Source organism: Mytilus edulis, chromosome 9 (genome assembly GCF_963676685.1).
Source record: "Mytilus edulis chromosome 9, xbMytEdul2.2, whole genome shotgun sequence".
Taxonomy (NCBI): domain Eukaryota; kingdom Metazoa; phylum Mollusca; class Bivalvia; order Mytilida; family Mytilidae; genus Mytilus; species Mytilus edulis.
The window spans coordinates 41,220,147-41,234,149 of record NC_092352.1 but is presented as its reverse complement, the minus strand read 5'-3'; the positions used below and the strand labels follow the sequence as shown (position 1 = coordinate 41,234,149).

The window sequence follows — 14,003 nt, the reverse complement described above, 5'->3', positions numbered from 1 at the left end:
TTCATTTCTCCTTTTATTTTCAATTAGTTTGCTAATGAGAGGGAGAAGACAAACATAGACTTAAGTGGCATAAAAGGTTATTTCGAACAATTTTCCATTCCGACGGATGGTATTTCTGAAGAACAATTTTGTACGGCAACAACATCATGTGACCTCTTATATTACCGAAAAATAAAGTAGGTGCATATAGTTGTTGTTCTTGAAAATTTAAATATGGGTTTTACACGTCCCATTTGCGATTTTGTCGAAAAGTGCGCCAGCAAGGAAAACTTGTTCTATGACGTCAGATTCAATGTTCTTAAGTAAGACAACTCTTTTCTTCAAAACGAACAAAAAAAACATGAAAATTACTCATAAAGTTTTTTTAAAGGTCGTTGACATATTCATGTTTTATATATTTTGAAGAGTACGCATGGCACTTTCCTTCTTGAATGTGTTGTGAAGAAATCCCTTCATTCTTAAGTTGTATTTTTGGTGGGAATGATATTAATCATATTTTTTAAGATCAAAACAATAAGAGTCTTAAAAAATTGAACCTGTATTTGATAGATACAAATCTACTGTTTAACGTGAAACAAGAATTATGCTTAAAGGTAAAATAATTGGATGTTTTGAGAGTTTAGATATCAAGCAAATATCATGTGAATGTTTGAGAAAACACGACACTGAGGTTGCCATAGTGACAAAACTAAGTCGGTGACCCCCAATTTTTTTCATCCTATTTTGTTCATTAAATTACGAAATACCTTCACACAAAATTCTAAAGAAAAATCACTGGTACAACTGAATAGGCTGTTTGGTCTTTAAATAAAATTGCCAATCGATTTCTTATGTCATTGTCCTCACTTTCTAGATTATTCGCAGTCGACATATATATTTATGATGACCAGTATATGACATACGAACACTTCCTTTTTTAGACGAAATAATTGTGAATGATTTATTGTTCTGGCAATTTATACATTGTCTGAATGAAATTTTATAAATAAGGAAATGTTTTAAGGTAAATCATGTCAAAAGTTTTGACAACATACATGCGTTAGTATACAAATTAACATGTCAAAACAAACGTATGTTGTATTTCTGTGCATGTGTATTTGAAGGTATATAACACACAGTGCTACAAGTTGTGTATATTAAACTCTAGGTTTAAATGACTGTGCAAGCTGTAACTTTTACGATGACTTCAATCTCAGTGTGTCTGTTTTGTTTTTGTTTCATCAACTTCTCGTTTACGTTAGCTGAAAGAAGACATAAGCGTCAAGCAATAAATTTGACGGAACTTGATATAACCAGTGTCAGAAGTAAGTTATGAGATTATTTTATTTTACTAACTGCATGCAAATTTTATCTCGCTGTTTGTTGAGATTTAACATGATATACAAAATTCTTTGAAAATAATATCATGAAGAAAAAGCACTTTCTTAAATATGTTCAAGTAAGTTTCTTTTTTAATCACCTTGTTTTGTAATTCTAAAATTTGACCATGATGATGATGGATGATTTCTGAACGTTTAACTGCAAAGTTAATTTTTGCGGTTAAGATTAAGTATAATTGAAATACTTGTAGAATTAAAATTAAAAGTAAAAAAAATAATTCTATAATGCCAGAAAGGAAGTTAACCAGCAGCGGCAACAATTAAGTGGAAGTAACAGACAATGCAACCGATTGTTCTTCTAACAAAACTTGTTTCTTCAATGAATACGCCTTATCATGTACCCTCGAGGTAAAAGGTTTTGAGCATACAAAAACATTGAACAGATCAGTTCACATCGGTTCAAAGGTAAACTTAGACGCATGTCCTTTTGGGCTTTTGTTTTAGAACAATGATATTATTTACAAACCGAGTGAATGGTCGTAAATGACACTAAATATACAATATGGAAAACTGCGGTTAAGCAAGGTATATGCACTTATAATTGATTCTTTTCTGTTTCCATTCATTCTACAATAGGCATTAAACGAGGGGCGAAAGATACCAGAGGAACAGTCAAAACTCATAAATCGAAAACAAACTGAAAACGCCATTGCTAAAAATGATAAAAAGACAAACAGACAAATAAAAGTAAACAAGAAACAACATAGAAAACTAAATACTGAGCAACACGAACCCCACCAAAAAACCATTAAAGTTTCAATATTGTACGAAGAATGTTAGGAATAGTTAGAATTTTTCTTTCAGGTATTGACAAGGAAGCTAGGAAACAGCTAATGTTCCTGATAGCAGATCGCTTAAACGATACTGTGGTTACACAATCTGATTTGGCTGGAACCTGTCAAAGTAAACTAAATAATACAATAGATGGATGTACTACGTGTAAAGCAGATATCTGCGCTAAGTATGTGGAATTTGTACAATTATGAAGAATAATTTTAAAAACAAAAACTTTGTAAGAATTAAAAAGAATATTATCTAAATCAGCTGGATTCAAAGGATACTTTTAGATATATACAAACTTCCTACAGTGATATAATGTTCCGTTATAATATACTAATAAGAGTATTATTACGCTGAAATTACTAGTAACATATGCCAATTACACACCAGCGGATTAAGTCGCTCTTCTGATATGTTGGTTCGTTGGTTTTTTCCTAAAAAATATTGAGAATGCCTTCGGAATATACAAATATGTCAAACTTGGTAAATAACAGTTAAGTACCAGTCTATTCTTCTTAGCACATGCTATCAAAACCCATTAATAAACTCATCATAGATTCCAGGATTAAATTTTAAGTATATATGACTGTTCGGTCATGAGATCTTCACTTGGAACTTTATTTGACTTTTTGTATATTTTGATCCGAGCGTCACTGGGGTAAATGGAGACGCTGTGGAAAAAATCTCTTTAAAACGTGTTTTCATCTGAGCGTCACTGGTTATTCGTGTGTTTATTGTCCTACATGTTCTCCAATTTATTAGATTTGTAGTCCTGTCATGTTATGTTGTCGTTTTAATGTTATATTAAACATTGCCATAAAAGCGGAAGGTTTTGCATGCTACAAAACCATGTTCAAACCACCATTTTTTTTTCTTACAATGTCCTCTACCAAGTCAGGAAAATGGCTATTGTTATATTATAGTTTTGTCGTAGTTCTTCTCTTATATTTGATGTGTTTCCTTCAGTTTTAGTTTGTAACCCGGATTTGTTTTTTCTCCTCAATTGATTTATGAATTTCGAACAGCGGTATACTACTGTTGCCTTTATTTACAAATTAAATGATTGAGAAAACGGTAAACAATTGTTTTGAAATATCGTACTTGTAATTATGAGGTTAATTAAATAGTAAAGAAGATCGAATTCAAATCAATATCTTTTCCTTTTTATCTATAACATAATATATAATAAGTATATAATATTTGAAATAACAAGGATTTTCTACCTTAGCCGTATTTGCAACATCTGAGGGGAATTTTGGGTTCTCAATGTTCTTCAACTTTATACTTGTTTGGCTTTCTAACTGTTTTGATCTTGACGTCACTCATGAGTCTTATATAGACGAAACGAGTCTGTTGTATAAAAATTATACGCATTTTACAAACTTTACTAAAATTGTCTGTTTATAAATTTTGAAATTATTATGAAACTAAGGTTGTAACTTTTTCAGGCAAAGTTGGCTTTAGATGAATTTGGCTATTTATTTTAGGTATTTTTGACATAAAGCTCTTCAACGATTTTCGGTACTTATACATCTTCGGATTTCAAATGTTTGGCTTTGAGCGTTCCTGATGAAGGTAAATCCAGAAAAGCGCCTCGGACGCAATAAATTATAAAACGTGTTGTTTTCCATCTTTACCATAGATAACTATTTACGGCATTTGTAATAAAAAATAAATGGCAAAATTGACTGACGAATACTTATAACGTATAGCAGGTTATTTTCGCGTGTGTAAATTTTCGCGATTTTCATTGAATAAGATATACGAAACATTTTGGCAGTAGTTATTTTGGCGGATTCAAATCTTTATCAATATCTTTGCTTGTGCATTTTTTAATTGGCGGAATTTCTTTTTGCAAATTTTGTTCTATCCGTGAAAATAAGCGAAAATTTACACCCCGCGCAAAATTACCAGCTGCACGGTACGTATTACTAGACAATTACTTATTTATTACAGATTGAGATTCAATATTTTATTATAGTCTCACCACATACAAACATAAAATGAGATTTACATACATAAATTTAAACATTAAAACATTTGCATTGCATGTACCAATCTTAAAAAGATTTATGAGAGACTTTTAAGATATACTATATACATATAAACTTATTTTTACACATTTAGAATTAAAAATTCTGACATAATATACATTTTTACTAAATGATTCGTTTCTTTAGAAACTAGTGAAATAAAATACTATTTCTTCTTAATAAAATGTTGTTGCAGGTTTTGGCAACTATAGCAGCAACATTGTCATTACTAAATAAAAATATAAATTTTTCATTATCTGATAAAAGGTTAAAATGTTCATTAAAAAGTAAAGCTTCATGTATCATGATTTGTCTTAGATCCACATATAATGGGCATTTTAAAATGACATGCATTTCATCTTCAACAATAGAGCTACAGTTAAAACATGTCCTCTCGTGGACTTCTTTCTTTTCATATCTTCCAGTTTCTAGTTTTAGTGGAGCTACCCCACATCTAAATTTAGCAAATGAACTTCTGTTCTTTAAAGATATAATATTTTGCAAATAATTTTCAGTACAATAGTTATTTTTAAACAATTTGTAAGTTCTTAATTTACATCCCTCTGCATATGCAGCAACTCTTGTACACCAGTTTGATTTAAAATTATCAAATACATCCTCCTCAATTTGTTTAATACAATTTTTGTTTAATACATTTGATTCAAAATTACAATATTGCTCATAATTATACAATTTTAACATTTCTATAACTCTAAAACTCCAGTTTTTAATTCTAGTATTACACTTTCGTATAGACCACTTAAAAATTTTAAAATTTATCCTGTGTGGGTCCATTATGGAACACCTAGCCCAATGTCTCAAGACACTTGACCATTGTTTAACGCATGGAGGTTTCCAGCCCATATCACCAGCTATGGCATCATTTGGTGTGTATTTGCCAACACCCATGAAAAATCTCATGGCCCTGTTTTGGACTGCATTTATGCAGGAAAAGTCTCTTGTTCCCCAAATACCTGCGCCATAACTAATAACTGACCATACCATTGTATCATACAGTTTTGAAAAAATTTTGTGCTGGAAACCACCATGCATTTTACTCTTTACAATTAATAATCCTAATGCTCTACTGGCTGACTTCGCTACTGCCTTAGCCATTAACTGATAATCTAAATATTCAGTAAGTAATAAGCCTAAATATTGATAACTTTTTACACATTCTATACTATTACCACCAATAGAAAAAATACATTTAGTTTGTAAAACAGCTGGATTTCTAAAATGCATGATCTTAGATTTATTTATATTAACTGTCAGCTCATTATTGAGACACCATGTATTAAGCACATTCAAGATTTTTTGTAAATCTTCTTCATTACACAGTAGGATGTCACATAATGCTAAATGAATGTTTACATTAATTTTGTTTCAGTGTAGAAATTCCATCTTTGTCTGAGGAAGTGTTTAATAGAATTTCAAATGGCAACTACCGTCCGATTACCTATGCCGGGGAGGTTATGAAGGAAATTGCTCAATGGGCAGTTGGAGCTAAAGACTTCTTGGGAGATCGAATGGGTCCGTTTCTTAAAAACATAGGGGAAGATCTGCTAGAAGTTGCTAAGGTGCTTATAAAAGGTGGAAAATATATAGCAACACCTGCAGTTAATGCGTTCCAAACACTTGGAGGAACAATTGCGAATGCCGGAAGGGAGATAATTCAATCTATTAGTGGTGATGTAAACAATGTCATAGGCGATATAAAGGGGCTAGTTGGAAAGCCTTTCGAAGACTTTGAAAATGCATTGAAAACAGTTCGTCAGACAGTATCAGAAAAGGCACCTGTCGTTTTAAATGCCATCAAAGATGCAGTATTACCTGTCTGGGAAAGTAAGTTTTTAATTCAAAAGATATTTAAAATAGTACCATTTTTTGTATATATAACATTCAGCCAATAAGAATAGAATAAGTTCTCTAATGTTTCACCAGCGCGGTTGCATACTGTGCTTCGGGACGTCTTAGTGAAACTTGCTGTTATGTAATATTTAAAACTTTGGAAATTCAGGAAGTATCTGACTCTGTTTTTTTGGAAACATTGTTGTATCAGCTATTCGTCGTTTGGTTAAGGTGTATGATTTTTAATTATTAGTTAAACATAAGGGGCAATGCTCAATAATGCTATCATTACTGAACAAAATAGATAATTGCCATCATTAGGGAAATCTAAATGGTATGAATATAAAAAAGTCTTATGGTTTTTCTGAATTGACAAGAAGCCCCGAGCAACGATGTACTGTTAGAACCGGTTCCATTTGTGAAGTTGGAATTTTAACCTCCCGAGCAATTGAGTTCATCGCCAGCTTTGTATGGCGCTCGTGCTGTTTCTTTTTTTTGTAAAGTATTTGTCTGTTTGCTCTTCTTTTTAAATGATTTTGACATGATGCTGCATGTCTCTCTTTAGGTTAGGTTATTGATTGCCCTCGATCGTTGATACCCACCGTCGCTTTACACAAACTGACTTTAACGAAAGGAATGAATACGACGAATTGTATGGTTCTTAGTCTGATATATGAAAGTAATTAACTTAAAATAGTATTACTGCCTGACAGATATTTAACATAATTTCATAAACGGCTATGACCATCATGTGTACCGTTTAGGAACAATGTTTGGCATTTTTAGTCTATTTTCTAAGCAAAGAAATTCCTCCGTTAAAATTTCCAAACACCTTACAAAGAAAAGTACACAGATAATTAAATATTGATCATTTTATTCAAGACTGTGTTGTAAGCGACAGGAACATGCAGATCATAAATCAAGTAGTTGAAAATATTTCAACATATCATTATGAATAGTATCTAACGATGTTGAATTGTTTCTGTAATATTCTCTGGGGCCGTATATGGTGATAATAAGAATGACAAAAAAAGCAGCGTGTTCATTTGTATTCCACAAGAATAATCATACAAACAATATATGGGGTTTACATAAATCATATCAGACTGATACCAAAGGGAAGTAACTCAACAAACGTAAATCAAAGTACGTAAAGTACTAGATAGGAATAATGTTACATCTCCCTTCTCAACACAAATAAAAATAAAATAAAATAAAATGCACAAGCTATACAAATACAATAGACAAATTCAATTAATGTTCCAATATAAAGTCAGTGTTCAATAATTGTCCTTGCATAATAAAGTTCATTACACAAGCATAAAAAGACTCAAAATGCATGTATACACCAATGAGTCCATAAATGAATTAGAAAAAAATATAAGCATATACAGGAAGTTACATTGATTCAATGATTTTAGGCTTTACTTTACGTCCAGAGCTTGTAATGTATAAACCATCAGAAGGAATTTGTTGGGTTTCTGTAGTTTCTGTATCGCTCGTAATTTGGGGCGAGTTATTTATGTCGAAGTAGGTTCGGCTAATTCAGGGGGAGTTGGGTTGCACTGCGGTTCGTAACGAACAGGGGGTACAATTGTGTCATTTTCAACAGTAGTAAGGGGTACTTCCTCTCTGGTTCCTATTATATGACGTCTATTGCGTCTATAAATACCACCATCTTGACTTTCTACAATGTAAGACCTACTAGCAGGGTGCTGACTAGAGATAATAGCAGGTTTCCAGAGTCCATTACTTCCCCTTATTCTGACAGAATCTCCGGAATTTAAAGATTTTAAGGGTTTTGAGCCCTTGTCATAGTATTTTTTTTTTTATAAGACTTTTTACAATCAATTTTATTCTGAACTTCGTTATAAATAGGTGTTTTTGGTACAAGTTCCTCTAGAGTGGTAGGTAGAACTGATCTGAGTTTTCTGCACATCAGTAACTGTGAAGGGGTATATCCGATATCCAAAGGAGTTGTGCGATACTCCAAGAGAGCTACATATGGGTCTTTACCATCCTTTTTACATTTATTAAACATATTTTTTACAGTTTGTACCGTTTTCTCTGCCAACCCATTAGATTGAGGGTAATGGGGACTGGATGTAACATGTTTAAAATCCCATTTGTTCGCAAATTCACTAAACTCTTGGGACGAATACTGAGGACCATTGTCAGAAACAACGGTCTCAGGGATACCAAGTCTAGAAAATGTACCCTTCAACTTATTAATAACAGTTGTACTTGTAGTACCATGTAGTTTATGGACTTCTAAATAGAGACTATAATAATCAACTATTATAATGTAATCGGCATTATTCCAATAAAAAAGATCAGTTGCTACAACTTGCCAAGGATATTGAGGAATTTTGTGCGGTTCTAATGGTTCTTTAGCATTAGAATTTCTACGTTCCAAACAAACTGAACACTTTAACACCATGTCCGAGATATCCAATGACATTTTAGGCCAAAAGAGAACATCACGAGCTCTGCGAATACATTTCTCTACTCCCATGTGCCCAGTATGAATTTTGTCTAACATGAGGACCCTCAAACTAGTTGGAATAACAATTTTGTGTCCCTTAAAAATAATACCACTATTCACAGAAAGTTCATCTCTATGGTTCCAAAATTCTAAAATTTGTGCTGGGCATTCACTACGAGATTGTGGCCAACCTTCAAGAATTACAGATTTTAAAATATCAAACTGGGGGTCTGACAACGTGGCCTTTTCGATTTCCTCTATCTTTCTATCACTAATCGGTAGACTAGAAAAAATCATGTGAACTTGTGCCTCAAAACTATCAGAAAGACCAGGGTAAGTGTCCGATAGAAATTTGCGCGACAGGGTATCAGCCACGGGAATACATTTTCCGGGCAAATGTACAACATCGAGTTCATAACGCTGTAACCGTAAAATCATGCGTTGTAATCTTGCGGGGGAGTCTAATAATGATTTCTTCATAATTGAAACTAGCGGTTTATGATCCGTTTCAACCCTGATACTACGGCCATAAATGTATTGGTGAAATCTGGTACACCCAAAAACAATTGCGTACATTTCTTTTTCTATCTGTGCGTAATTTATTTCTGATGTTGTTAAGGATTTTGAAGCGTAAGCTACCGGTTTGTCGTCTTGCAGTAAGACTGCGCCTAGACCGTATTTGGATGCGTCAACTTGTAAAGTTAAGTCTTTGGTTGGGTCATAATAAGAAAGAATCGGACCGGGTGACCTCGTCAAAATCTCCTTGACCTTTTGAAATGCCGCGATTTGAGGTTGGTCCCATGCAAATTCAACATCTTTATTCAATATGGCTCGCATTGGGCTAGTGATTTCCGCTAAGTTGGGCGCAAATTTTGAAAGATAATTGACCATACCCAATATAGTCTGCACTTCAGCTTTGTTAGAAGGGGGTGGCATATCCGAGATAGCCTGGACCTTGTGAGGATCTGCTCTTAGACCAGATGAGGTTATAACATGACCAAAATAAGTAATCTCAGTGACCCCAACCTCTAATTTATCATCGTTAAGTTTCATGTCTTTTTCGCGAGAGATCTGTAATACTCGCCGCAGGTTTGAATCATGTTCTTCCCGGGTTGATCCGTAAACCAGTATGTCGTCGACGATCGCGACCACACCGTCAAGTTCTGCGTAGCACTCGTCAATCTTCGCTTGAAAAAGGTCTTGTGAGCAATTGAGACCAAATGGCAAACGCTTGAAACGATAACGACCGTAGGGTGTATTAAAGGTAGTAAAATACGAAGACGGCTCGTCAAGACTAATGGTCCAATAACCTGATCGGACATCAAGTTTAGTAAAATAATGAGCGTTCGATAATTGGGGCAGAATATCCTCTAATGTTCGCATCGGATAGTGCGGACGCTGAATCGCAGAGTTCAGATCTTTCGGGTCTAGGCATACCCTTAGCTTACCATTAGGTTTTTCGACAACGACAAGGGAATTAACCCAAGGTGTGGGGCCGTTTACTTTACAAATAATGTCTGCGTTCACCATGCGATCTAATTCGGACTTTAGACGACCACGTAACGCTACAGGAACGCGCCGTGGCGGATGTACAACTGGGGGTACCTCCGAATCAATGTGTATTGTTGCTTTGCCTGAAACAAGACCGACACCTTTGAAAATATCTGAATAATCTTTTAACACTGACGACTTAGTCATTGGGTCAGAGTCAGAAGTACACGTAGTTTCAGTGCTGTATACCAATTTTATCAATTCATAATCCAAGCAAGACTGCATGCCTAATATTGGTGGGGAATTAGTATCTAGACAGTAGAATTCTAATTTACTATTAACAGAACCATGTTCACAAGGGAGACAACAGACGCCAAGTGAGGGCAGGGCATTACCATTATAAGCAGTTAAGATACGAGGGGACTTTTTGAGAGTGCCATTGAATTTGAGACTTTCAAATATATGTTTAGGCAAAATATTCACTTGAGAACCAGTGTCAAGCTTAAACTTAATTGGTTTTGAACAAACAGTAATTGTAGCAAAAGCTTGATCTCTCTTTACCTTATTCTTATCATTAATGAAGGTATTATGTTCATTTATACAATCAATAAAAAACTCTTGATCACTGTCACTATCTGTGTCTAGCACTACTTCGTCTACCCTTTGTTTTGATCTGCATACTTGGGCAAAATGATTCCACTTTTGGCAACTGTTGCACTTCTTTCCCTTCGCCGGACATTCTTCGTGTTTGGAGTGTCTTCTCCCACAATTTCCACATCCTTGCTGTGAAGAATAACGATGGGGTTCGACTTTGACTCGATTTTGGTTGACTGGACCCGTCCTAGTTCGGTCAGACGTCTTGTGGTTCTTCCTAGATGAGGCACTGTTATACTGCGAGTGTCTCGGAAGATTTAATTCGTGTACGACTGTAGACGGTTCTAAATTTTTCATCTCCTTTAGTTGTCCTTGACTATACTCAAATGCCTGCGCGATCTGAATAGCTTTTTCCAATGTCAATGTGTCACCTTCGTTTAAAAGTTTCTCCTTCACTTTAGGCGAACTTGTCCCGAAAATAAGACTGTCTCTGATCATCTCGTCAGTGTCCTTAAAATTACAGTCTTTAGCAATGAGCTTCAGTCGAGTAATAAACTGTTCAACAGTGTCACTACTTTGTGTTTCATATCTAAATTTACACCTTGCAAGTAAAGAGTTCTGCTTTGGTTGAACATATGTAAGAAACTTGTCAAAATGGACAGAAAGTTTCTTTGCATCGTCTTCACTTAATTGCCATGTGTTATAAATATCTCTTCCTTTTTCACCAACCCACAATAGTAGATAAGTAATTTTTACCTTCTCGTCTTTTTCGGCGAGCGGTCCATCGAGGATAAGTCCCACGTGTTGTTTGAATTTTTTCCAAGTATCAACTAGATTTGTTGAATCCCAGTTCATCTGAGGCTGTGGTACTCCGTTAAGATCCATTTCCCGTATTTATCTGACACCATGTAATATTCTCTGGGGCCGTATATGGTGATAATAAGAATGACAAAAAAAGCAGCGTGTTCATTTGTATTCCACAAGAATAATCATACAAACAATATATGGGGTTTACATAAATCATATCAGACTGATACCAAAGGGAAGTAACTCAACAAACGTAAATCAAAGTACGTAAAGTACTATATAGGAATAATGTTACAGTTTCAAACATAGATTTAAGTTTAGACATATAACACTATACTTAATTTTTATAGAGTAAATAGCCAAAACATGACCCATGGGTTGACGTATTCTTAAAATTTATTTCAGAGACACTGGGAAAACTTTTTAGGAGAAAACGTTGTGTATCATCTTGTCCGTCTTGTGACAAATTAGACATTAAGAAAAACACAATAAGTCAGATCATCGATTCAGGTAGGTATTTGTTTAAATTAGTCTCCAAGCGTATAGAGAAAAAACTCGTATGAATTTCCCGAACATTTCTTTTAGGTAAATTCATTAATCATTAATTGCTATAATTATTTTGTTAACATGTTTACATTTCTAATAGTGAAGGTGTCTGTAGAATAACAATGGGTGTTGAGCATTTCGGAACATGTTTGAAAACAGAGTGTACAAGTTAAAAGAAGTACACATCTGAAGAAGTTTAAGTATGTCCCTTAATAGATATGACTGCGTCTTGTAGATTATGTGCAATTTCGATGAATCAAAGCTGACTACCGTAAAATATCCTCAAAAAAGCTTTTTATTAAAATTCATTATACTTGAACATAATCTTAAGTTATAGTATAGTTCTGTATCCAATATAGTGATAATAGTGCAGCTTAATGAAATTTGAACTATAATCAGCAGACAATAAACGTTCAGAAGACACTGCAAATAACCATCAGATTTAAATTCATCCATTCTAGGGAAGATTTTAATTACCATCATAAATTCCTCATTAGAAAATATATCTTTGTGAACAATTTTGCAATCATATTGAATGTTATATACCTTAGATCATTGACATGTACTTTTTATCACAGTTTGTGGTGCAGATACAACAAAACAAAAGAAACAAGCAATGAACGAAATAACATACCTCAAAGACCTGTACAATAAAACAAAAGACAACGAACAGATTACAAAGGTATGTACTTATTCTGTCTTATATAAATACTCTCATTTCTTTACTTTACTTAACTTAACTGTACAATAATACAAACTGAACAGTAGATATTTGATATGTTTGTAAAAAGGTATACTCGCATTAACAGAGAATACATTTTCAACATATACCTCATTTTCTAATTAACTGATCGAGATTTAAAATGGGACGCAATGACATTAGATATGTTTTAATGCCATGAACAACCATTTCGTAGAAATACTAGTACTACGAAAAGAAGTATATCCCGCCATGTGTTTAGTAATGGTGATTTACCACAACACATAATTCTTGAAACCAACAAATGAATACATGTCTCGATCTACCTTCAACCTATGACATTGGAAAACATGCTATGTAACAATGAATGATAGATTACTTAACGGATATTTACTAATGTCATTTTGTATTTCAGATTGAGTATGATTTATCTTCAGTTGCACTTGATAGTCCAGATCAGATTTATATGGACTCGTTTTACACGATCGGAGGATTACAGATGCAATTGTTTGCAGGTGTCCTGAACATTTCATCACCTGAAGAGACAGGAATGTCAATAGCACAACAGTTTTTCGCTACCGAAATAGCTGGTAGACAATCACGCACGACAGTCTAGTGACTTGGATGTGTTTCATGTAACTTGGACGAACCATTTGTATCATTTTCTGTCATACAGAATTTTTTAGAATAAAGTATTGATTTTTATCCATATGGTTTTTGTTTCTTTGCCTATTGTAATTATGATCTACTGATTATATTTCATCCGCATGAACTTTAATATATTACTAGAACACATCCGCGAAATCGCGGGCATTCAGAGCGTAGTTTAAAGTATGTAAAGTGTTGTTGGAAGAATTTTGTAAAATATTGAATGACTGGAGAATTTCAGCAAAAGTGTCATAAGTCATAGGTTATTGGGGATAGGAAAATGTTTTTTTTTTATCCCTCCTCCCTCATTTCCAAAATTCCTAATTTTTGGTTTTCTATCAATTTCAATATGAACATTGAATTTTCATTTAGTATGTTACGAATATGTAAGTAAGGAGCCTGTAATTTAGTGGTTGTCGTTTGTTTATGTGTTACATATTTGTTTTCGTTCATTTTTTGTAAATTAATAAGGCCGCTAGTTTTCTCGTTTGAATTGATTTACATCGTCATTTCGGGGCCTTTTATAGCTGAGTATGGACTTTGCTCGTTGTTGAAGACCGTACGGTGACCTATAGTTGTTAATTTCTGTGTCATTTTGGTCTCTTGTGGAGAGTTGTCTTTACATCGTCATTTCGGGACTTTTTAAAGCTGAGTATGGGCTTTGCTCGTTGTTGAAGACCATACGGTGA

The 14,003-nt window shown here is 33.9% G+C and overlaps 1 protein-coding gene across 1 annotated transcript; it reads left to right on the top strand.

The window, feature by feature from the left end:
* The first annotated feature begins 1,045 nt into the window (after positions 1 to 1,045).
* LOC139488339 (uncharacterized) lies at positions 1,046 to 13,371 on the top strand. The gene is made up of 6 exons (XM_071273869.1): positions 1,046 to 1,304; positions 2,184 to 2,340; positions 5,583 to 6,037; positions 11,826 to 11,930; positions 12,545 to 12,648; positions 13,082 to 13,371. Exons 1-6 carry the CDS (start codon positions 1,154 to 1,156, stop codon positions 13,280 to 13,282), a joined length of 1,173 nt encoding a protein of 390 aa, XP_071129970.1. The 5' UTR covers positions 1,046 to 1,153; the 3' UTR covers positions 13,283 to 13,371.
* Positions 13,372 to 14,003: the final 632 nt, after the last annotated feature.